At 34.7% G+C, this 27,229-nt stretch overlaps 1 protein-coding gene across 1 annotated transcript in view; it reads right to left on the bottom strand.

Moving 5' to 3' along the window:
- ANKS1B (ankyrin repeat and sterile alpha motif domain containing 1B) overlaps positions 1-27,229 on the bottom strand; it is a 793,190-nt gene that overhangs the window by 671,984 nt on the left and 93,977 nt on the right. The window contains exons 3-8 of the mRNA XM_037513805.2: positions 23,603-23,759; positions 20,636-20,932; positions 15,030-15,105; positions 13,178-13,279; positions 8,885-8,998; positions 7,048-7,214 (exon numbers count right to left, since the gene is read on the bottom strand). Coding sequence (XP_037369702.2) covers positions 7,048-7,214; positions 8,885-8,998; positions 13,178-13,279; positions 15,030-15,105; positions 20,636-20,932; positions 23,603-23,759 — 913 coding nt within the window. The remainder of the gene's footprint in view (positions 1-7,047; positions 7,215-8,884; positions 8,999-13,177; positions 13,280-15,029; positions 15,106-20,635; positions 20,933-23,602; positions 23,760-27,229) is intronic.

The following is a 27,229-nucleotide window of genomic DNA, read 5'->3' as shown; positions in this document are numbered from 1 at the left end:
GTGCCTATCTTTCTCAGTAACATGAGTTACATCTAAGCAGCATAAGCCTAGACTTTGTTTTGAATCCATTCAGTCACAAATCACCTTTTTTTAAAAAAAAAAAAAACTTTTTTTTAAAGATTTATTCATTTTTATACAAGAACTGGGGCATAGGCCAGAGGCGCGGGAGGGTGAGAGGATTCACCAGAGACAAAGCGGGGAGCAGAACAGGCAGAAGGACCGAAGTACACTGCTGAGGGGAGCAGTGGGTGAGGCAGGAGAGGTCTGCTGCTCCATGTGGGTATCCCCTGGCCAGCCTGGAATCGAATTCGCACTGCAGAGGCTGCGGACAGCTTCACAGCACTGCACTCAACCTGCTGCACCACCAGGGAGGCCCAGTCACACTTCAACTTTTGACTGGTGAATTCAGGCCATTTACATTGAAGGTCTTACTGAGACACAAGTGCTCATTGCTTTTTTGATGTTTTTTCTGTTTTTATTTTTTTAGCTTGTGTTATCTTTTTTTATTTATGTACTTTACATATCTCCTGCCTTCCCTTCTTGCTTGTAGTGTTTTAACTGAAAAGTTCACTGACAGTCTACTAATGTTCTCTTAAAAGCTACTTTCTCTTCTCTTGATGTTTTTAGTATCCTGTCCTTATCATTGGCTTTCAAGAGTTTTGTTATAGTTTGTGTTGATGTGTGTCTGGCTAGTATTTTGTTTGGGAACCTTTGGGTCTCTTCAATCACAATGTCTAGGTCATTTCCCAGATTAAGAGAGTTCTCAGCAATTGTTTTTTAAAATAAATTTTCTATGCCTTTCCTTTTTTCTTCTTCTGGCATCCCCAAGATATAGATGTTTTTTCTCTTTAGGTTATCTCAACATGCTCTTACACTTTTTTCATATTTTTTTTTCTGTTTGGTTTTTTATTGGTGTATTCTCTGTTTTTGTGCTTTTGTGCCCACTAATTCTGTGGATTGCTTGTGTCTGCTATTGAGGCCCACTGTTGTATTTTTAAATTTGGTTAGAATATTTTTTAAATTCATAAGTTCTACATTGTAAAAATCCTCATATTTTTCTTAGTCTTTATTCTGTTACTGTTTTATATCATCACTATTTTATTGCGTTCCCTGAAGTCCTTCCTCTTCAGATGATTCCATAGTTCTGCTGGATTGAGACTTTTCTTGTAGTTTTTTTTTTTTTTTTTCCTTCTCCAGTATTTGCGGTATGTTTTCTGTCTCTTAATTTTTAGATTTTATGGATTGTACTAGGACTAGACTTTCAGACTGCTGTCATTGAATTTGGTGATGTGATTGGAAAACTGGTACCAGCAAGTGGTAATAGGTAGAAAGGAAGCAGATCAGTGGGGCAGTGAAGGGTCACCTCCAATAAGCATCAGAGATTCAAGCTTCCCACTATGTTGTGGGTAACAGTGTTGTGTGGTGGGGATCCACAGTTATCCCCTCCTCTAAGCCAGCTCCTTGGTTTTAGTGTCACTCAGAGCCTCGTGTCAGCCTCCACTTTTAGGCTGTTTTTGAGCATTAGATGTAGCAATGGGTGTGGGTTGTAGTTGTAAATGATATGGGGTCATGGACTAGGATTCTTTCTTCTTCAGGGCAGAACTTTATCATGGTGTTTGTGCCTATTATTAATAGCTGTTTAAACTCTGGCTCATGCAAATTATCACTTGTCTTAATTTTAGTCCTGACATGAGGTATGATAGGTGTTTTGAAAATCCTAGACTTAGGCAATAAGTAATAGGCTCTTCTATGAAGAGACAGATGTTCTGGTCTGGTTCTCTCCTTTCATTCAGCTCCAGCTGTTCTGTATCGACAGCCTAAGATTCAAGTCAGTAATCGTGACTCTGTATTCCTGCTCCTTCAGTTCATCATTTGCACATTGAAAGATAGTGAAATAACAGAAAGAGGAATCCTGGCTGAGTAATTCGCACAAAATCTGCCAGGCAACCAAAGAACGCATATAATATAATGCATCCCGGGAGTTTTTTTTTTATTATTTCTTATGCAGTTAGGCTGATGAGGCAAAATTACATTTTTTATTTTTAAATTTTTTTCAAATGCTTTCCTGAAAGATTCTAAAATCTGCTCAGATTACCTCCTTAGAGAAATCTAAGGACTGATGTGTTCACATTTAAAGGTTATGCACATTTTACACACAGAGGAAAAAAAACTCAATCGATGAGAAAATAAAAGAACAAAACTTCTTTGCAGACTATTTTATATTCTTTCAAAAACCAATATTTCATATGATTATGAAGAACATGAAGATAATTATATTTCTTCAAAATTTACATCCTAAATTATATAATTCCCTAATTCAACTTAGAAAATGGCTCCATACACTTATTATAAAAGCACTGAAAACAGACTGACTTTTGAATTAAAATTTATGCAAGAGAAAATGTAATTTTAACTTGAACTTGAGCTGGCATTCACATTAAATGCAAAAACCTTCAAATGAACACATTCAATCATAATAAGAATTTAATTTTTCATTCACTTATATTACTAAAATTGTCTGAGCTACCACCTTAAGGCTAATATTTTATAAAATCTAAAACCCCTCCAATTCAAAAATAAAAGTTCTTACATAAGATGGCTGATTTTGTATTTCTAAATTACTGAATTAGAGTGCCCTCTATTGGAAAAGATAAAGCAGTAAAAGCTAAACTGAACTAAGAATTAATATACCCCTGAATTTCAAGCTACATTGTTAATACATAAAACACATTTATTAAAGATAAGAATGCTACAAAACCTATTTTGCTCAATTTTGATTTCTTCAAATTACTTGTGGAATTGTCATATTACAATTGACAATAACAATTGAACAAGGTAGATGTTTCACATCATCTCAATTTAAATTTAACTGAACCCAAATGTCAATCCCTCTATCATTAATGTAATAAACAAACAAAAATGTTCTTCTATGTTCAACATTCTAATATAATACAGAGGTAAATGTAATTTAGGACTGTAGTTACACTACAGTTTGAATTTTCCTTAATGATAAACTGAAAACTTCCCTAATTCAAGATACATTTATAAACTTTTACACTGGGGAGAACATTAGAAGATCCTTGAGATTTATTCTAGCACTAAAATTCTGCAATTCTGTGGTATCAGCAAGATCAGCTTAGACTCATCAACTCAGGCCCGAATGACCTGAGGAAGGTCCTGGCAAAATGCTGGTCATCTAGACCAATAAAGTGCATCTTAGAGTGAGCTTTTTAGAAAGGATAATGCTCAGAGGTACTCAAGGAAATTCTGATTTATTTGGTCTGCCATGGTACCTCAGAGTATCTGTATTTTTAGGGGAGTCTTTCCTTATAAAGCCAATGCATATTCATTGCCAAGAGTCAAGTGTTTGAAGGTCTCCCCAGTACGCCTAACAAAATGATCATATTCATGACAGAGTTTATTCTCCTCAAAATCAAAATTAAGCTTCTGACTAGCTTCATAAATCTAATTATCTGTCCCTGTTCTTTGACAAAATTGATCTTGGACTGGTACTTTGCAAACTTATGAAAGTCATAAAAGTTCCCTAAACCTCTATTTTTTTCACCTGTGAATGGGGGGAATAACACTACCACTTTCGTAGGGTTATTGTGGGGATTAAATCAAGTAAAATAAATAGTGTTCCATAAGTTTTAAATATCATCATAACTTTTTCCTTACTAACTTTCCCAAACCAATTTTCATGGTAAACCATTCTCCTCAGATTATATGCCACGTCTCACCTTCAGGCTTTTGCACACACTTTTTCTGCAGGTTGGAATCTTCTTCCCTAAATCCCTTTTATTCATTCATTCATTCATTCATTCATTCATCCCAATTCAAGTGCAAAAAGCAAAGCATATCTTTTCTCCTCCAGGGCCCAGTTTCATGTCTCTACTCCATGAAAGTCATCAATGAATACTTAATAAATTTTCACTAATTAAAAAAATTTCAATGATGGTGTCACTTAAGTGCAGAATATAGAGAAACCAAGCAAATAGTCAAAGGCAAACTTTAAGACCAAACCTTGAAAACTGGTCCATGAACTGAGGCACCCAAGGGTCACAGGGGAGAAGGAAGGTGAGAACCGGGTGGGGAGGGAGCACAGTAGACTGTAGTGGAAGATTATGGAAGCTACAGTGGTGAGACATCTATGATAATTATACCTGAGGGGGAAAATCCTATACTTTCAAAACATTAATAAGGATGTCAACTGATGGTACTTCAATAATAGAATTTTACTTTAATTCCTTGGCCATTGGTAGCTTATGATAAATTAGTGAGGAATTAAAACAATGACTAAGTTTGAAGCCTAGATTTGCCACTTGCCAGGTAAGTCATTTCCCAAAACTCCATCTGTTGTGGAAGACTAAATGGCTTAAGTCATATAAAACATTAGAATTGAAAATAACAAGCACCTCCTAAATGTCAGTTCATATACTTGTAGTTTTATGCTAGCTGTCTGCACACTGTGATTAAAGACTTCTTGGAACAAGAATTTTGAACTCCCTGGAGTAAGGAAATGCATCTCATTACTGCTATCATAAATCCTACAGTTGACAATATGTACCAACCATCTGCACTAGGTGATCTAGAAGTACATGATTAAGTATTTTGCATAATTTGAGAGTACAATTCAGAACAGAACTCTGGAAAAACAGTGATGAATGGAAACAAATACTCAACATAACAGGAGTGAACCCAAGTAAAACAGAAGTTATAGAAAAAGGTCAAAGGTATTGCATTAAGCTTTAAACATTTGGTAACAAATTTCTACTAATTTTACCTTCTGACAGGCCACATCCAATGATGAGTTTTACCTGCCCAGAATATTTTAAATTTTTCTCACTTCAAAAAATAAATAAATATGAAACTTCTCAGCCTGACATTCATGGCTTGACCTCAGCCTATCTTTTTAATCTTATCTCCCATGCTTCCCCTTTTTAAATTATTATTCCAGATTAATATTACTATTTGCTCTAACATCTATGCTTTGCTTTTCTGCCTCATAGAACTTAAATATTTAATAGAGCAATAGCTCACAAAACATAATATAAAGGTTTGTCCCAAGACAGAATCCAGTGATTGCTTTTGTGAAAGTATAAGCTTGAGTTCACTTAATGCAATTTCTGAGTATTAACTCTTACTACTACAATATTCTTAGAAAAGTAATAAATATAAATATATAACATATATAAATGCCTTTGGGATGTTTGCTCAGGACCTGTTTATTTAATGATACTTAAAACAAGAGATGTTTAGAAACCACTGGTCTAGAAAATTAAGACATTCAGGAAATACATGGGTTTTGAAGTAGCCAATTTAGAGAAACTGTTAAAGACAGATCTAAAAATCTAAATACCACATACTGCTTATGTAGGATAAATATGTTCTCATTTCTAACCAACTTTCAAGGAGCTGTTGAAATGAAACTTTGGTAATCTAGAGAAAGCATATACCTGGTTAAGATTTTTAAATTGGGAACTATATCCTAACATTTTATTTCATTAACATAAAATTTTCATTTGAGAAAAACCTACAGTTAATTCACTGTGCACACACACACAAAATTAGTTATAATTTTTCATAAAGAGCTGTTGTTGGAACCAATGTGATGTTTTACAAAAGAGAGTACAGCAAACAAACAAAAACAGGCATAGGCAGAAAGGCCCAGCCATGGAACTAGACTAGCAAATACGAGCCCAGGAAATGTGGTGTTACATCTCACATTAAGCAACTGAATCAAGTTATATATTCTCATTATAGTCACTATACTTGGCTATATATATTTAGTTTTCATAAATGATATGACATACTTAACACAATTCACTCTATTATTGGCTTTTGCAGAAAGTTTCTACAACAAATAAAGTTTTAAAAATAATTAAAGGTTTCAAAAGAGCACCTGCACCCCTATGTTTATGGCAGCACTGTTTACAATAGCTAAGCTTTGGAAACAACCCAAATGCCCAAAAATAGATGACTGGATCAAGAAGATGTGGTACATATACACCATGGAATATTACTCAGCATTCAAAAAAAGATAAACTCATGCAATTTGTAGCAACATGGATGGAGCCGATCATGTTCTGAGAAATAAGCCAGAAAGAAAAAGAAAAATAATGGTTGTTCTCACTCATAGCAGGAATCTAGAAAACTTAAATAAGGGACCAGGAAAAAGAATAACTACAAGAAAGAAAAAATCAAAATCAACAAACAACTATGAACCAGAGACAGACTATGGGGCGGGGGGAGGCGGGGAAAGGAGGGATGGGGGGCAAAATAAGGGAGTTGCAATTGTATGGGGAATATAAAAATATATACATTTTATAAAAATAAAATTTAAAAATAAATAAATGAATGAAAATTAAAAAATAATTAAAGGTTTCATATCAAAATAATGTATCTACTTTAATACCATGCCTCCTACAAATCCTTCCTCAACAGGATACAAGTCTTAATTTTAAAGTGATTGACTATACGTTTTTTCTTGTGTTGTGTTAATGTAAAAACCCAAATGAGAAAGAATCTTGAACTCATAATTTATATACTGAACTTGTAGGTTGCAAGAAAATTGGGATTTGCACAAGATCATAAAAATATGCAGGTGTCACTTTCCACAAAGTCTCTCTCCTACTACAAATCATGGAGTGAGCAGAACTATACACACATGGCTCAGCTGTCTTTTACAGAGGTGGGGTTCACAGAGAAAAGGGAAAGAAGACAGAAGGAAGGTTTTCTTTTTGCTTTGCAAATCAATCATCATTATGCCCAATGAAACTGAAAGAAATGAATCACAGATTCTATGAATCCACGTGTTAACGAGATTCTCACAGTAGCAAGGTAACCTCAAGGAATAAGTAATTTATCAAAGCATTCCTTCTCGTACACATGCAGCGGTAATAAAACACCAATGATATCAGGGAAGAGCACAGGGTGCTGACATCTGCCACTGAATCTTTAGATAGGATAATGCACAACTCCCGAGCCTCTTAGGAACGCACTGAACTAGCAAAGACAGACGCAGGGTCTTCTTGCCCCCTTACTTACTACACTCTGGGTTCCATTTTTCCCAAGTTCTTCCTCTGAAATCTTGCTCAAATTATCTAAGTAGTGGTCTGATATTGTGTGGCACAAATCTTCAAAAGAATAATCTTTTTCTTGACAGAGCTTTATTTCATCCAAGAGTTTTGATAATTCTCCAGTCACAGTTTCACCTGTAAAAAGAGATTAAATTTTTGTAGCTGTTTCAAGCAAGGATACTGCTAAAGCTTGATGTCAAATACTAAAATTATGGTTAGTATGGTGATAGACCCCAAAATATGGCAAAGAAGGCACTAAATCACAATTCACACAAGAATTCTTAAAGACACAAATTCTTTTCCCTATTTTCCATCCTTTTTCAAAATATAAACATATATTGACGATTTACATGTTTGTAGTACATAAAATAAAATTATAATACAATCCTTAAAGCTTCCTTATTATGTTTAATTTTTAAATAACATTTTACTGCATTGTACTTCAGTATAGAATTCATTCAACATTTCATTAACGGAACCTAAACCATAGGTTTAATAAAAAGAAATTGTATCTGTGTCCTTTGGGTAAATACCTAGGAGTGGAATTGCTGGATCATATGGAAGCTCTATGTTTAGTAGGTCCAGAAATCTCCACACAGCTCTCCATAGTGGTTGGACCAGTTTGCACTCCCCCTAACAGTGCAGGAGAGTTCCTTTTTCTCCACAACCTCGCCAACATTTGTTGTTGCTAGTTTTTTTAATATGTGCCATTCTCACTGGTATAAATGGTATCTCATGGTAGTTTTGATTTGCATTTCCCTGATTACAAGTGATGTTGAACATTTTTTCATATGCCTGTTTTCCATTTACATTTCCTCTTCAGAGAAGTTTCTTTTTAATTCCAAAGAGTACCTGCACCCCTATGTTTATAGCAGCACTATTTACAATAGCTAAGCTTTGGAAACAACCCAAATGCCCAAGATGACTGGATCAAGAAGATGTGGTACATATACACCATGGAATATTACTCAGCATTCAAAAAAGATAAACACATGCAGTTTGCAGCAACATGAATGGCGCTAGAAGTGATCATCCTCAGCGAAATAAGCCAGAAAGAAAAAGAAAAATACCGGATGGTCTCACTCATAGCAGGAATCTAGAAAACTTAAATGAGGTAACAGGAAAAAGAATAACTATAAGAAAGAAAATATCAAAATCAACAAACAACTATGAACCAGAGACACTCTATGGGGGGTGGAGGTGGGGAAAGGAGGGCTTGGGGTCAAAAATAAGGGGATTGTAATTGTATGGGGAATATAAAAATAAAATTTAAATAAAAAAAGAAATTATAGCGCTTATTTAAACAAATAGCTACATTAAAAAGTTAATAAATTAGAAATATGTAATATAAAGGGAAAACAGAAGTAACAGAAATAATTTGCATCCTCTGTCAAAAATAATATTTTGTAGATTGCAAGCAAGTATGTATCTTTCTAATCATTCTCAGAAAAGTACTTTATTTTATTTTATTGTCTCTTCTGAACAAAAAATACTCTAATAGTTATCATCTGGATAGCTGTATTTTTATTCTGCATCAAAAATGCATTATAGAAAAAGACCTAGTATGAAACATCTATGCATGAACTCTTAAGGTTCATGAAAGCACAGAATGCTATCTGCTTTGCTTACTATTTCATTTCAGGGCCAAGAACAGTGCCTGACAAATAGCAGAAGCTCATAAACATTGAATAAACAGGTATAATATACAGTATAACTTATTATTTTTGTTATCCTTTTTGTCCAAACAAGACAAATTTGTACATAAATGTTGACTATCACTTAAGTCCTTTTAATTAGCTACTCACTTTTGGTCTTTTGGGATGGAGATTCAGCAGGGGAGGAAATGTGTGTTTCTTGTGTTGTATCTTCTTGTACATGCTCTTCCAGGATTGTCGATCTTCCCACGCCTTCTAAATATTCTGTATATATAAGTTCTTGAAATTATATACTTGAATTCATTTATCTTAAAATCAATGATTGGTTACTTCTAATAGTTTTCATTTTTTCCCTCATATACAAATATATGTGTGTGTGTGTGTGTTTTAAGTTGTTACAAGAACTTCAAATTTCAAACCAAAAAAAGTTAAGATGATCTTTAACTTAAAGCTTTTTAATTAAAATTAAAAAGACAATTTGGAAGAGACTCACAAACCATTTTTCAAAACTAAACTTGTCACATACTTTCTTTAAAGAATAAATTCACTGGTTGAAGATACAATAACATCCTTGGTTTCCTTAAATATAGTCTGCCTAAAGAATTAAAATTCTCTGAAAGGTGCTTTGAGAGCATCTTGCTTCCTCAACAGAGATGGCAATTGAAGATAGATAAGTTTATCTTATAATGATACTTATAAAGATAAACATATTAAATTTTATTTCCATAAAGAAATAATTTCCCTTCTCATTATTTTGAATTAATTTCCCATACTCAGCCTCTTGTTTTTCTAATTTTGACTGACATAATATAAACAGAATAGCATCTAAAACTTAAATATTGCTTATTCTTCATCCAAAAATGTCCTGAGTGTTTGATACAAATTAACTTATTTAATCCTTACAAAACTCTGATACAGGCACTATTACTAGTTCAGTTTTGAAAATGACAACTAAAGGAGGTTAACCTGACCATATTCATACAGCTAATTAGTAATAGAGACAGACAGACACAGAACACAAAGTCTCTCACTTTACTCTTAATCATAAGGAAGACAGCATCTGAAAATGGTGATAAATATCAACTAATATTCAGCCACTATAGAATTCATTCAACACTTCATTAACATAACCTAAACCCTAGTTTTAATAAAAAGAAAATTTTGTATTTCATATTGGACTTTAAAGTTAATTTTATGAGAACTGTGAGCCAAAAAGAAAAAAATGTGTGCTTTAAATAAAACATTTCTGCTATCTGTCAAAAATACTCAGCCTGCAATGGCTAGTGCATAGTCTCCATGTGGAGGATTAAATCAACAGACCCCTTCTCACAGGGACTTTTACTTGCACTTCTTTATTCAAATCTAGCTAAGAAAGTGTGTACTCTTATGACAAACAATTGTGTGTTCATATCATACAAATACTCTCTACCTAAAGAATAATCTACTAAGGAAATTCTACTAGGAAATGAAAGTAACCTCTGGGATTCTGTCCTTAAAATATTTGACCCATGGGCCTCCCCTGGTGGCGCAGGCAGTTGAGCGCCACACTGTAGGGCTGTCTGCAGCCTCTGCAGCGCCAGTTCGATCCCGGCCAGTCGGCGAGGGTCCCACATGGCATGGCAGACCTCTCCTGTCTCACCCGCTGCTCCCCTCAGCAGTATATTTTGTCAGTCGGCCTGTTCTGTTTCCTGCTCTGTCTCTGGTGAATCCTCTCACCCTCCCACGCATCTGGCCTGTACCCAGGTTCTTGTATATATAAATAAATAAATCTTAAAAAAAAATTTTTTACCCATGCATTAATAATGTAAATTAAATTTCTCTTCCAGGTCACAACAATGACTTTATCAATTATAACCAGCAATCTGGATTCTGGCAGTAACAAACTTTTTCTGAAGATTTTAAATGTACCAGTGGCTCTAAATCCAGGAAGGCAAAGAATATAGACAATGCATTCACATTCTAAAGTTTGTTGATGATTTTAAAAATATAAGATAACCCATAATTCTTTATTATGGATTTTGGCAAAGCTAATGGATTTTAACCATTTAAATGAGCACACTCTGATATAATATTTCCAGCTAAGTTGAACTAATACCATATGTTTAAAAATGCCTATAACCATGTGTCATGTGCCCTTTATAGTGGATATCATGTATTTTGCTACCCTCAAAATACATGTTATGCATAGTCTTTATGTTTTCAATGTTCAGATAGAAGCAAAGTCCAATATGAAATACAAAGTACTTGGAGGGAGATTTATAAATGCTGTCTACCACTCTTTTTCACTCCTTTGTTTTCATTTGATGTGATTTTAATTTGAATTAATATGAAACGCCACACTTGTTTTTCTTCTCTGGTTTGTCCCTGTGTGCACTTGACTTGCAATTAACTTCTTTATTGACAAGAAAATTGCAAGGGCTTGAACTTCCTTCAGAGGTTTTGGAAATAAAGAGGAAAGAGCATAATGACCTCTTAGAGTGCATCTCCTCAATTTACCCCTTTTTGGCCTTTGTTGACTCCTGTCTCTACAGGCCTCACAGCTGACGAGGTGTTAATTCATTTATCTCCCAGTAGGACAAAGCCACTTTAAAAAAATATATATATATTTATTCATGCATACAAGAACCAGGTACAGGCCAGGTGCGCAGGAGGGTGAGAGGATTCACCAGACACAGAGTGGGGAACAGAACAGGCAGATTGACTGAAATATGCTGCTGAGGGGAGCAGCGGGCAAGACAGGAGAGGTCTGCTGCACCATGTGGGCATCTCCCTGGCCTGCCGGGATCTAATGCGCACTGCAGAGGCTGCAGACAGCTTCACAGAACTGCGCTCAACTGCCTGCGCCAGCAGGGAGGCCCCAAAGCTGCTTTTTAATTTCTGATACCCAATGAAACCCGTTCCTTCTCTCTCCTCTGTTACACATGCAGCTACTCTACACAATTTTAGGAGCTGGTCACTGCTGAACAGTGAAGGAGCTAACTGGAAAGAGAATGAATATCTGGGTGTTTAAGGAAACATGTTCCATTGCCAGGCAAATATCACCCAGCAGAAATGGAAAGTTTTTAAAACAAATTTTTCATAAAATTGTAAGTCAATGGGGAAACACAATCCTGTCAATGAAAAAGTAGTACTTAGAAGCCTGTCAAACCTGCAGCTGGCTAATAATTACAACTAAGTCCAAATGGACCTAAAAGACAACCTGCAAGAGATTTGTTCAGAAAGAAAGGCTGGGAATACTGAATTATCTTGTGCCACTGGACTAGGGAGGGGAAAACTCTGTATTCTTTCATGGAAGTACAAATTTGTTGCTGCTAACCCTCCACTTATGGAACAGCTCAGTAACTAATACAGGATATAGGAATTTCAGCAAGTCAGACTCTTGGAACTTCAGTTTCCCTTATGTGCAAAAGGGAAACAAATAAAATCTGGCTATCTACCTCACAGAATTATAGAAATAAGACAAAATAATAGAAAATTCCCAAGAACTCTTAATGCATCATTCAAATATAATACTTAATTATTATTACTTTATGGCCTATTATCTGCAACTTCATTACTAGCTACTTACTACATGAATTAAAAAAAATCTTTTTAGGGCCTCCCTGATGGTGCAGGCGGTTGAGCTCTGCACTGTGAAGCTGTCTGCAGCCTCTGCAGCACGGGTTCGATCCCAGTCAGCCGGCGAGAAGCCCACCTGGTGTGGCAGACATCTCCTGTCTCGCACGCTGTTCCCATCAGCAGTGTTTTTCATCAGTCTGCCTGTTCTGTTCCCTGCTCTGTCTCTGGTAAATCCTCTCACCCTCCTGCGCATCTGGCCTGTACCCTGGTTCTTGTATAAATAAATAAATCTGGGCCTCCCCGGTGGCGCAGCGGTTGAGCGCTGGGTTGTGAAGCTGCCCGCGGCCTCTGCGGCGCCGGTTCGATCCCCGGCTGCTCCCCGGCCACCGGAGGAGGATCCCACATGGCGCGCAGACCTCTCCTGCCGCCCGCTGCTCCCCTCAGCAGTGTACTTCAGCCCTTCTGCCTGCTCTGCTCCCCGCTCTGGCTCTGGTGAATTCTCTCACCCTCCCGCGCTTCTGACTGTACCCAGTGCATGTATAAACAAAACAAACAAACATAATAAATAAATAAATAAAAACATGCCTCTATTAAAAAAAATAAATAAATAAATAAATAAATAAATAAATCAATCTTTGAAAAAAAAACTTTTTAATATCAAGTGAGTAAAAAAATACTTCAGCTTTTTAAAAAATCCTAAGTAGCTGAAAAAGAGAAATAAAACATTTGAAAGTGCTATTACTGACTTTAAAATGTGTCTACCAAAAAAACGCAAACAGAAATTCATGCAAGCAAACATTAACTCAAAACCCAAGAGGAAACTTTGACAGTTTTAATTTCATCTTAACTTTAAGGCAGACTCATCCATCATTCAGTATTTTTTACCTTGTAAGAGGGTTGCAATCTGGAGAGATTTCTGAGATGGATGCTCTTTCAGAATGTCTAAGACAGTTCTACCTAAGCTATCCTTTATGTTGGCATCAATTCCTGAAAGGAAAAAAAAAAAAAAACAGTACATGTACACCATTGGAATGGCATCAGAAGGCATTGCCAATATATAACTGCTCTTATTTTAAATGTATACAGACCAAGCACTGAAGTTGATTTGTTGTTTTGTTTTGTTTTGTTTTGTTTTAAAAAAAAAGGCTCTACACACACACACACACACACACACACACACAGGCCCTTAGAACAAAAAAAGGTAGAAGTCTACTATATCAAAGAATAGAAACATTCTTGATAATGAATTAACTTTTAATGGTCACTAACCAACCATGAAGATGGCTTTTTAAGATTATAGCTAGTTTGAATAATAGTTAGGTTAAATAAATAGTATAACATCAAGTTGAAAACTTGATGATTTACAATGTGAATTCCTAAAGTAAAATGACTTATATATCTGCATAATATAGAATAATATAATGTATAATATGGAAAATATTTTAATTATAATAATATACCATGTGAGTAATATAAGAACAGTCAGTATACTTAGTTATTCACAAAAAAGCTTTATTATTTTGTCCAAATACTATTTGTCACAATACAAAATTAAATATTTCATATTATTTGTACAAGTATTTCATAATGACAGCAACATTCATCAACTACCTTGTGAGCAAATTTCTTGATATTTATAACAGAAATACCATTGGAATTACTTTCATTCTGAAAATAATTATTGTGTTAAAGAACATATTTTAATGTATCAAATACCTTCCATGTCCCTAAAAATATTTAACATTTTTAGCATCTAACTGGAAATAAAGTCAGTTTTTAGGATCTGGCCTCAAATGTGACTTCATCAAAATAAGATAAAGTATTTACTTAAATTTGTATAAGGATATGTGACCAGCACATATTTAATTGATTCATTTACTCTTGCACTATGTACATGTCAGAGTTACAGGCACAAATATATAAACACAATCAAAATGCAATAGTTGGCCAGTGTTTTCCATTTTATTTTTTTTACAGAGAAAAATAAAAAACTAAATATTCCATAAAACAAAAGACTCACATTGATAGTTTGCAAATATGAATTTGTACTGTACACATGACCTTTTGATCCCAAACAAAATCTGACTTAAGTTCCAATTTCCTATTCATTTCTATCAGAATATACATAAAGGCAAGTCTGATTTGGTGTTCTCCAAAGTATTCTCTAAAAGGTTCCCTTTAAATCACTGCAACCTACAAGCAGTAGCTATTTAGTTGATGAAGTACTGGAAAGTATTTACCTTAAGGATAGGGAACTCTAATTTCTGCTTATCATAGTTCACAATACAAAAACCTAGAGAAAAGATCATGTTTTTAAATTAAACAAATAATTGTCAGAACTTTAGAGGGATTAGTTCCTCCCTCTTGGAGAAGCTAGAAATTTCCTTCTTTTGTAAATACTGTATAATACTATATATTATTTTTATATATTCTATATATGACCATGTAATATGCATAATATAAAAATGCTATATAAAATACAGAATATTTTAATGTTATTTAAATGTATGAAATTATAATTTCCAAGAGATTTTTAATAAAACATGTATTGCATAGAGGAAGGTACATGTTTTACAGCAACTTCAGCTAAACACGGCGGCTCAGTTCTATATCTGCAGTAAGGAGTTAAGGCAGGAAGTAAGGGTGAGTGTGAAAAAAACAGTGTCATTTTTCTTTGTCTGTGCCTAATGCAGAAATCGTAGTTGGCAGAATAAGCTCCATGGAGAATCACAATTACCTGTTTCTAACAGAACTCTTACAACATCCACCTTTCCAAACAAAGCTGCTTCATGAAGTGCACTCCCCTTTTCTGTCTGGGAAAGAAAAAGAGGCATGTTTGTATTAGAAATGCTTTCATGTTAAATATTCTATCATTTTGAAATTATGCTTAGGATTTGTTTTAAAATAATCTAAGGAAAACAGTAGGAGGAGTTAAAGGAAACAGAGTACAAGATAGACCATAATGGTTGTTTTGTAGTCTTTGTTCTATTCTCTTAATTTTTGTGTTTGTTTTTCAATGTCCATAACAAAATTTCAGTTAAAAAATTGTCTTTTTACCTAGTCACACATATTCTCTATAATCTCAGCACTCCCAGACAGAATGGAAGTGTAGAATAAAGAGGAGATTCTAGAAACATAATCCCAAAGCATGGATTTGGGAAACGTTTCACAAATAGCCACTTGACTTTATATTGGTTGGTAAAATAAGAGTAGTACTGCCTATCCCAGGGAGCTTTTGTGAGTCTTCAATGAGTTCACTTAATTCAACACACACTTATTAAACACCAACTATATTCCAAGAACATTTAAGGAATATTTTGAGTTGTGAAAATATGAACCTGACCCTCATATATTCATATTCTATTTGAGGCTCTAATCTCTGCCTGGCAGGCTCTAATCCACACCATCTTTTATCTCACCATAACCTGTATCACTAGTTCTCAATCTTCAGCATGAACCAGAATCACCTACAAAACTTGTTAAAAAAAAAAAATCTAGGTCTCACTCCAGAGTCTGATTCAGTACACTTGGATGAGGCTCAAGAATTTCCATTTCTAACAAGTTCCTAGAGATACTGAAGGTATAAGGAGTACACTTTGAATACCACTGACCTACACAAATATGTCAAATATCAGCTTAAAAATCCCATTTAGAAATACACCCCGGCACCTGAAGTCTAATACTTTTTCCATGTGTTCCACATCAAAGCATATTTCCCCAGCATTTATAATGCCACATTACAATGCCATGTGAGTGTCTATTTCCCTTAAACTGTAAGTTTAGTGGAAATGTAGTTCACGTCTATTTACTTCATTGTATCTCCAATGCCTAGAAAAATACCTTGAAAATACAGACATTAAAGAATTATTTTGAGGCCAAAATGCAGAAGAATACAGCAGGAAAAGAAGAATTTGTGAGTAATGCAGAGGAGAGTCAAGCATAATTTCAAAGAGGAGGTTCTTTGAGCAACAGGAATGTTAGCTGGGGTTTTCTCAATTACTTTTGCTTCCTCTCAAGAATTTTAAAAATGTCTAGCAGACCCTCAGTGTGTGTGTGTGTGTTAAATTGCATACTGTCATTAGGCCAACTTTATTTCCTGCACTAAAAGTGATCTCTAAGGGGAACTCATCTCAATCCAAAGTAGAAACACCACTATAAAATATTACACAAAAACTTCTTTAATTGATATAACCTCATTGTAGAGTTAACTCAACCCAAAATGGTGTATAAATGTATTATTAAAGAGGCTTGGGGCCTCCCTGGTGGCGCAGGGGGTTGAGCACAGTGCTATGAAGCTGTCCACAGCCTCTGTAGCGCGGGTTCGATTCCTGGCCAGCCAGAGAGCTACCCACATGGCACAGCAGACCTCTCTTGTCTCACCCGCTGCGCCCCTCAGCAGTGTTTTCAGTCATCTGCCTGTTCTGCTCCCCACTCTGTCTCTTGTGAACTCTCTCAACCTCCTGCGCCTCTAGCCTGTACCCCAGTTCTTGAATAAATAAATAAATCTTTAAAAAAAGGAAATAAAAAAATAAAGAGGCTTGTGAAATGCTGAAGATCTATCAATGTGATTTGAATTTATCTTCAAAAAAGTCATGACTTTGAATTATAATTTTATTGGTGTGACATGTACAAACACTGTAAGATGAAAATAAAAATAAAAATTCATATATATATATATATATATATATATATATACATCATTGTGTAGAAGAAAAAAGAAACTGTGGGAATTATTTGGCTCCCTGAACAATATTTCAATGTAGGGCATAGATATTTAACTTTTCCCAAAAAAAAACAACCCTTGAAAAAATCTGATTTTTCTCACTCCTCATTCTGTGTTTTTCAACCAACTTTCTTAATGCTGATTTGATTGTCTTTATTTAAATTTTCACAGAATTTTGGTTTTAAAGAAAAAACCTTCATAGAATAGTATACCTTAAAATTCTGAAAATGTTTTAAGCACAAGGATAAATAGGAAAAACAGCGGAAATCCTCAGAACTCGGGGAAGGGAGTGTCTGACAAAAAATATCAACCCAGTGGTTAAGCAGTGGGAATTCACCAATCTGTGATAGGTTTCAATCCGTCACTCAAGGTGGAAGTGGAAAAGATGTAGGAGACAGTCTAAAGTCCAAGCAAGTGGAGAGCCTAATGGACCCCTAAGAAACTCAAATAAACTCAAAGAACAACCCCTAAATATACTTGGTGGAAAAAAAAATTTAAACATGTTGCACAGGGGAAGAAAGTAAGGATGTCTATTTTGGTCTAGGTTTTAAGTGGAGATGGATAACAAAATAAACACAGCACCCAAGAATTCCTAACCATAAGTCTATCCTCAAATGAGGATAGAGTCAAAATTGCACAAGCACTGTGATTCCCAGATTCTGAGCCAAAAATACAGGAATCTGGGTTGTAGTATCAGAGGCAGATATAAATGGCTAGCAGAAGCAGATATAAATCATCTCTGAGAAAATACACTTTAAGACAGACTTCAAGAATTCCACTAGAAAAAGCTCTAAGAAGCACAGATTTAAAATTAGAAATCACTAAACATGAAAGAAAATAAATCATTAAGAGCAAAAAATACTAGAAAAAAGAGTAAGGCCTACAAAATCTTCACTTAGTAGAAAGTTCAACTACAGAACATAAAACATTTATGACCGATAAGATGAAAACTGAGAGTATATCATATATAACTAAAGAATAAGAGGACTATCAAAATGGACCAGATGTGAAAATGAACCAAATAACACTTCTAGAAATTGAAAGTTATAATATTTTAAGTGAAAAGGTTTAATACCAGCCAAGATATAGCTAGAAAACGTTTTAATATCAAACCTGAAGTAGACAGTAGAGGTCTGCAGGTATTCTCACTGGCTGAAAATCAATCATAATAAACTATAACCCTAAACTGCTACAGTAAATTTGATATTCATTAAATTGTTCTAGTTAGCCAGTTGAGAATTAGTATAAAAATTAATCCCTTTTAGTAAATTATAGTTATGTTCTTTTAGACTTTAATTATATTCAAGTTATTATGAATAATTTTTTAAAATTTAGAGATGACTTTGGAGGATCTTGTTTTTTCTTGTAATTGCAAATGTTTTTAAATGTAGCATTATATTAATGTTTTCTATAGAAGCTTTATTTCCTGCCTCATTTCTTTCTGAGCGATTTTTAATTGTAACACATATTTGAACTAGTGAGCAAGATAATTGAATTTTGTTGGGTAAATTTCACATTATTCTTACTTATAAATTCTCTAGTCTTAAAAGATTTCATAATAAAGAGATCAATCATATTAAGATATTCATAAAGCAGGATTTATTTATTAATTTATTTAATTGAGAAGTTTCTCTTGAAAAGTAGCAGTTATTGGGGCCTCCCCAGTGGCGCAAGGGGTTAAAGACAGCACTATCAAGCTACCGCCAGCCACTGCAGCACAAGTTCAAGTCCCCAGCCAGGCAGGGAGGTGACCCACATGGAGCAGCAGACCTCTCCTGTCTCTCCCGCTGCTCCCCTCAGCAGTGTATTTCAGTAGATCTGCCTGTTCTGCTCCCTACTCTGTCTCTGGTGAATCCTTTTACCCTCCGCACCTTTGGCCTAAACCCCAGCTCTTGTATGCATAAATACATAAATCTTTAAAAAAAAAAAAGAAAAAAGAAAATTAGCAGTTATTTTTATGAATTCTGACCTGAGTTTGAGTAACTAGGTGGCAGGGGTGCTGCTTTAACTGTTATGTGTTTCTTGTGAGTTTCTCTTATCAAAACTTTGAGAGTTAAAAACATGAGCATAACATTAAGCCAATTGGATTTCACATGAATATTTAAAGAAACTAAAATTACAGAAAATTAATAAAAGAATAAAGATTATTATGCTAAGTGCTGTTTAAAAGCAAAGCTGAGCAAAGTACAGCTTTTGCTCTCAAACAGTTTACAGTGGCAGGAAAACATGTTCCTACGTGGATAGACTGATAAAATAGTCACTCTTCTACTAGATGATTATTTCACAATTTCTCCTCTCTTCCCCAAACTTCAATACCTCTTTCCCTGTTATCCCTCTGTTATTGTAGTTTTGCTTTTATTTCACTGAAATAATAGAAGCCATCTCATATTCCCACCAATACATCTGCCAACATACATTTATCTGTTGTCCCTCCATATACGTATCTGCTTTAAATGAACTTTCTAGACTGTATATCCAAGGTTAACTCTATATATAGATAAACACATACACACAAACACACAGACACAAATATTATATGATGGAATAGCACTCAGCTATAAAAAAGCATGAAATACTGCTATTTGTAACAGCACAGATGGAATTGAAGAAATTTTGCTTAGTAAAATAAGTCAGAAGGAAAAAGACAAAAACCAGACAAATTTACTCACATATGGATTATAAAGAAACAAAACAAATAAACAGACAACAAAACAAAAACAAATCCTTCGAATTAACCCTTTCAAATCTGAACTGAGATTACTATAGTGTAGGAACAAAGCAGGTACAGGGCCCACTGGACTGTGGTGGAGGATTATGAGTACCTTGGTGGTGGGAAGAAATATGACTGCTCTCCTAAAACATATATAGTGTTGTAAATCAATATTACCTCAATAACAACAAAAATAGATTGTCCTTTCCTTCTGGAGAAATAAAACCTATTTGGATGTTATCCTTCAAAGCTCAACTCAAACTATAAATCTCCAATATTTTTTTTTCCTACCTGCCCTGAGATTAGTGATCATTCCTTCACTAATCATATATAAACAGTACATTATTTTAGAAAGAAGCTTGGGTATTAATCAGTAAGTCTAAAATTCACCTATGGGTTTATCAGTTACGAATCCTTAGGCAAGTTTAAATCTTTGAATTTAATACCTCAGTTCTTAACTGGAACCTACTAGCTCTCAATCCCACAGGATAGCTGTGAGAATGGAATTCTAAATGTGCAGACATACTAAATACAAAGCACATACTCAAAAATGTTACAGTGAATTTTGTTTCATTCACTAGGCTTTGACTGGACTCCCAGTGTTTGCTAGGCTGTGTTCTAGACACTGAGAAAGGAAACAATTACTAATGATACCACACAAACTGCCATCAAGTAATAATTTTTCAATGCCTAGCCCTCAAATTAGAAAGAGGTCAGAGATTATGCCTTCTATCTTGTTCTATTTCCCAATAGTGTGCAGCCAAGTGCCTGGGATTTAGCAGTTAAAAAATACTTATAAACATCTGACTGATTCAAAACATGGTAAGAGTTCTACATATGCTTTAACCTCTTATCTCAAAGCAAAGCAACTGCATCATCAGTTTTAAATAGGAGCTAAGAGAAGACTCACTTGACAGCTCACATCCATTCCTGCTTCCAACAGCACCTGGACCACTGCCTTGTGACCATTGCGTGCTGCCAGGTGCAAGGGGGTGTGCTTCCGAGTGTTGCAGCTCATTAAATTGGGGTGAGCACTGATGATCATTTTGACCACTCTTAGCCGTCCGTAGAGCGCCGCCAGGTCCAAAGGGGTTTCCAGCTTGCTGTTCCTGATGGTTGGGTCAGTGAGCTCTTCTAGGAGAACAGCCACTACCTCAGAGTGCCCGTACTGAGCCGCACAGTGTAAGGCAGTTTCATTTTCATTGTTCTGTTAAGACAAAGACATTAAATGCAAGTTTTCAGGAGTGTGGTTAGTGATCAAAATTTGAACACAGTAACTTAAACCTCAGATGCTTTGAAAATGTAAATGTGGCTATTTTGAGAAAAAGAAAAAGTCAATTATGATCCTCAGACACCTTCTATTTTTGCAGAAGTCTTAGCCTAGGAAATTATAAGTGCAAAATTGAAACTCTTTTCTATTAATTCCAATGAACATTGATCCGTCTCAAGAAAAAAGTTACTTTTATCACTCCATCATTAAGGAGAAAATATTCATAGGGTTTATACATGGTCAACATGTGGATTCCCATGTCAGTGATCCTGTCTTAAGTGTAGCTTAAGAATCTAAAGAAAATGCTTTATTTTCTTTAACATTAAAATCTAAGATAGAATTATTCTTAAAAGTAGCTGAATTAGACCTCAGGGGAACTTTCAGATATCAGAAGACCTAACTATCACAATTTGAACATCATAACATAATACCAAAGCAAAGTTTAAAAAAAATCTCTAGAACTTTTCAACTTCTTTTCAATAGAAACCACAGCACCAAGTAATAGAACTGAAAAAGGAATTCTGAATTCCAATCACCTTAAAAATACTTTTTGTAATATTTTAACTGATCTGTTTACCATCACAGAATATAAGTGCTTCTCCTTAAAACACCATTACGATCATATGCCATTTAAAATGTTCAATTTTCAAATGTAAATAAATAGTAAGGGGCTTTTATTTTCATGGTATTTGAAAAATATTTCATTTGTAAAAGCTCACATCCTCTTGTTTAATCTTGGATTATTTTATCATATTCCCTCAGGTTCTTTCAGGCATTCAGGCAATTTTAAGAATAACCACCAGATGGCTCATCCCACAAACGATTCTCTAACTTGTGATTTTTCTGAGAACACAATAAATAGCATTCCCATTAATTTCCTTTTTTCTCGTGATATGCTGATAGTCAAATCTGTCAGTTTCATGAAGACTGAATTTATTAGTGTATTCTCACAAAATAACTTGCATTGTGTAACCTGGAAACAAGTTTTTGTTGTGATAAATATTAATAAGACACCTTTAATTAATAAAGTATTTTTCCTAATTAGTCTTCTCTACAACTACATTTTGTTGGGGAAAAAAAATGTTTTCTTCCCTTTGCTGTTTATATCTAGTGCTAGTATTTTTTTTAATTCTTTACTCTGAATTTCAGTCAAAGGCCTGCAAACTGTATGCATTTGAGCAATATGCTAATTGTACTTCATTAGATGCACTTGCCCTCGAGTAACCCACTTGCATTGATATTGGACAACTGCCAACCTGCTGCTTAATGCCATAGTTGTAATTCAATTGTCGGTCTGCATGCTGATTTCAAATATAGTTTTACAAAATGGGAACAGTAGGGGGCATACAGAGCTCAAGGTGTTTGTTATCATACTGTACTAGGAGATCATATTTTGCTTTTTGGAATGTATGGTGTTCTTTATTTAGAATATTAAGAATGGTGTTCCTTTTTAATATGTCCATTATAATACAGATATTATATACTTAGAAATATCATGATTTTCCCTGTAATACCATACTGCTGCAGATTTTTACTCCATTTACTCAAGCACTGTCTATAGATACACATACATGAAATTCTTAATATGTGACTAGCAACTGTATCTACTGTATCTTGCATTTTGATTCACAAATTCTACTTACTGTGAAAGCTCTATGTAAATGTAAAGCATTATGCAAATGATTGCCATCATTGTTTTAGCATTTAAAATTTTATTAAGAAAAACTCCAATTTACTTTACAAATGTGAATTCTGTTCTATCTTTAAATATTTAACAACTATAAAAAGGATGCTTCCAAAAGGGAGGCAAAGACAGTACAGTTACTTTCTTCATGTGAGATTTTGTTAAACATCTTTTTTAAAAAAAAAAAAAAAGATTCATTTATTCATTTATACAAGAACCTGGGTACAGGCCAGATGGCAGGAGGGTGAGAGGATTCACCAGAGAGAGAGCGGGGAACAGAACAGGCAGACTGACAAAATACACTGCTGAGGGGAGTAGTGGGCCAGACAGGAGAGGTCTGTCTTGCCATGTAGGACCCTCACCGGCTGGGAATTGAACTGGTGTTTCAGAGGCTGCGGACAGCTTCACAGCGCTGCTGCGCTCAACTGCCTGAGCCACCAGGGGAGGCCCAAACATCTTTTTTTTTTTTTCATTAGTGGGAATTTTCTTGGCCAAAGAAAAGAAGTGGATACTTTTTAAGGAAGTAGGTATTTTTTCTCCTTCAACTGAGTGAGGAGAGCTTTTGGAAAAGCTCTTATGAATCTTGACCTGTATGCTCTGTGCTGTAGACACAAGGGTTAGTATCTAACTTAGGTGTGAAAAGAGTCTAACTCTTGACAGAGCATGGAAAAAAAGATGGCTACAGACAGAGACTGCTCTGCACCCACAGATTTGGGGCAAAGATGCATACTGACAAATATCTTTACAGATGCCCAGCATATCATTTACAAGTGCAAAAGATTTTTCAAATTTCTCCCTTAGGAAATTCAGCAGTGTGAAGGTCTTTGGCAGGGTAAAGATGGAAATGATTAATTTTTCAATGTGGATTTGCTTTGCAAAACTCTAGAAAAATTATAGAACATGCCAACATTTGACTATTGTACCTGCTCATTGACTCTGGAATGTGATGGTCCATGATGAATAAGAATCTTCACAATTTCCACATCTCCTTTCCAGGCAGCCAGGTGTATAGGAAAATAACCTTTGTTGTCTGCTACATTTGTGGATGCCTCATACTGAAGTAGTTTGAGAACTATGTCCCTAAGAAGAAAAAAAGAAAAACATGCTGAACAATGCAGATTTTATTAACATGTAATTATGAGTATAGTGGGTGTTGACTGGTAATTTAGAGTAATCATTCAAGGTAGTGAGACATAAAATTGGGCATAAGGGGTCAGTCATATGGTGAAGGATAGAATTGGATTTTTAATTGAAACTTTCTGTAGTTTGTACAGATGTTGACTTAAAATGAAGCACACCTGAAACTTATGTGATAATGCAGTGTTGCTTCAATTAAAAAATAAAATAAAATTTTTTAAAAAGAGTTTGCCTGTTCAACATTTGGCTATTTTTCTTACAGAAAACAACTACCCCAGAGTGAGAGCATTGGCTACCCAATAAAAGCATTTAATAAAATTCATCTGTGCAAAAATTATGTAATTACATTAACTAAATGATTTAAGGAAAATAATTAAAATTTATCTCTCTCCTCATCTTTTAAAAAAGGTCTTTCCTGATAACCTGTATCTGAGATTTAGCCTTAAGTAGAAGTTGAGGCACAAATTCCCTGTATACATAAAAAGTTACACTACCAAGAGATTATTTAAAGAGTTTATACATCATTCCTATGGAAAACTGGAATAAGGAGTTGAAAATGCATACTGAAGAGAATTCACATAGCACAGTACAAAAGGAACTTTAACGAGGTAGCTGTAGTATTAAATCCAAGATTCCCCCTTTTTAGTCCTTCACCTTTTTAGTCCAAACCTAAGAAAATATTTCAAGAGGGAAATTCACCGAGAAAAGTCCCACCACTGATACAACTTCAACACATACTCAATATAACCTACCAATAAGATTTTGAATTTAATCTCCAGGATTAATGAATAAATCTTAATATACAATATATAGAACTTATATGAAACAATCAAAAACAGTAATCCTAAACCAAAGTTGTACTGATTGTATAAAATAAAAAATTATTCTCAAAAGCAGGTTACTGAAATGGTGATCAATCACAATGATTATTTTTAATGAAGTAGTTCCACATTTAAATATAAACTAAACACTTGGATCTAACCAAAGTGTTTATCTTACCAAAATTGAGCCTTCTCCAAATTCATAGAGCAGAGAAAGACAATTATGTGAAAGGTTTTGATTTCATTTCTCGATGCTTAAGCAAATGAAAAAACATGTTCTGAAACTTCTCCTAAAAGCATTTCCTTTCAAGGGGTAAAGAGAAAAGTTTGATTGCATCATCAATCCCATTTTCTTTCCCTTTCATTCAAACCATTCAGAATGTCATTTGCTCCCTGGCTCAATTTTTATTGTCATATTCTAATAATGTATGTGATATGCCCTCTTTCTTTATTCAGGATGATTTATGATATGGTAAAAAACTGGCAAATTTACTAATCATTTGCCATTTACTAATCATTTTATAGTGTTATTACCACCAAATATAAAAACAGAAAAAAATAATCCATATGATTATGAAACTGCCTTTGGTAAACACTACAATCCTAACTTAATACTATTGTTTCTTTTTATGCTTTTTAAAAATTCATTTTATTAAATGGATTGTTGATTAAAATTGAGTCATCTTATTTAGGTATATTAGTTAATGAAGTGGCTGAGTTCAGATTTCAATATGAAAATGTATTTATGAATTATAAAGCTTTTTTGATCAAATAAGTATTACTGAAACATAAATAAAATACTAATGAACAAATTGTCATTAATTTTTATGGTACATCCATGTATATCACGAGTAACATGTATTACTCTGACCTTTTGCATCCAGACTCATTAAGAACAAATTAAATGTTACATATTTTCTATAATATCTAAAGAAGAAGAGTAACTAACTTAGGACCCTTCAGAATCAGGAAGCCTAAGAAAGGGCAAATCAAAAGGACAACAGAGAGTTTACTATATGAATTCAAGATCAAATTTGAGATATAATCTGGATTACAGATAATGGAGTCTAGGATTCAGGCATTAAATATTTACAGAATGAGAAGCAAAAACAGAAAATATTTTAACCCCATAACTCAAAGATAAAGTTACAAATGAACGCTGACATTTTTTCAGACCCTCTTCCAAGAATTACAATGTACCCAATATTAATAATGAGATAAAAATTAACATTAAAAAGGGATTTACTATATCAAAAGAATCAAAATAAAACATGAATAAACCATCTTAATGAAGTCTTATAGGAAATGACACAATTATTTTTTAAAGAGAAAGGAAAAAAGAGAGGAAGAAAGGAAAGAGGGAGACAGGAAAAGAAGAGGAAGGAAGGGAAATAGAAAAGAAAGAATGGACATAGGGCAGCAGACAGGTCCAGTGGCTGGCTGGCTAAGTGCTATTCAGAGGAGAATTTAAGGAATCAAATGTGTAGTAGGAATCCTCCACTTTTTAAAAAGAGAAAGTCAGGTCTCTCTCCATCTATTGAAGTGATTTGTTTATAATCATTGCTAGTGGGTTCTGCTCTGCTGACCATCTTTTTTTCCCTATCACTTGAAGGTAATGATTTCCTAATCTGTAATTACAAATGACCCAGGACATCCATATTGTACATTTTCTACTGCATCCCAATGTGGCTAAGTAGAGATGAGTTGTTCTTTTGGAATACTGTGGCAGAAAATGTTGTTCCGTTTGTGGATTAGCTACTAGCATTGATAAGCCAGAGCTCCCAACAAAACAGAGAAAGTAGGAGAAACTGGCTGAATAAGCAGTGTGAGAGCTTGCATGTTGGGGGTAGGGGAAAAGTCTGTGCTCAAAGCAAGAGAATAAATAACAGGACCCTGTTACTATCCTTCCAACTCTATGATTTCATGAACTTTAGCTAAGAAATCATAATGTGAACAAGCTTGAACTGAGGGATGTAAAAGCAGCAACAACAAACATGGATATGCTATGTTGTTATGCTGACATAATCAATTGTTCATTACCTATGCTAAGTGAGAACAGCAAAGGCAAAAGAAAGAAAAGCCATTCTTTTCTGGCTCTGAGATAAATTCTACGACATCTTTTTCTTCCTCAAATAACTTTGCAACTTAACCAATATTAAAATGAGCATTCCAGGTGAACACACTATTTAATGATAATGGGAGGCAGTCCTAAAATACATAAGGTGACAGAGAAAGGGCAGGGTGAGTTTAGGAATCTGATGTGCATGTAGCCACAAAGGGGAGCTAATACAGAGTTGGCAAAGCTACATCTGGAAGCAGGATACTTAGACTCCACACACAGCCGCACCTTAATATCTAAGTGGCCATTAAGTCACTTGTCCAGAATGTCCTGTTTCTCCATTTATGAAATGACAGAAGCAAGGAACATAGGGAAGAATAAATGATCTCTAGTCTAAAAGTTCAAGGATAGGGACCTCCCTGGTGGCACAGGGGTTAAGTCTCAGTGCTATCAACATATCGCCAACCATTGAAGCATGAGTTCAATCCCCGGGCAGGCTGCTGACCCACATGGCACAGCAGACCTCTCCTGTC

This window comes from Talpa occidentalis, unplaced genomic scaffold (assembly GCF_014898055.3).
Source record: "Talpa occidentalis isolate TD23 unplaced genomic scaffold, MPIMG_talOcc4v2.1 talOcc4.16, whole genome shotgun sequence".
NCBI classification, from domain to species: domain Eukaryota; kingdom Metazoa; phylum Chordata; class Mammalia; order Eulipotyphla; family Talpidae; genus Talpa; species Talpa occidentalis.
This window is presented reverse-complemented; position numbering and strand designations above follow the sequence as displayed.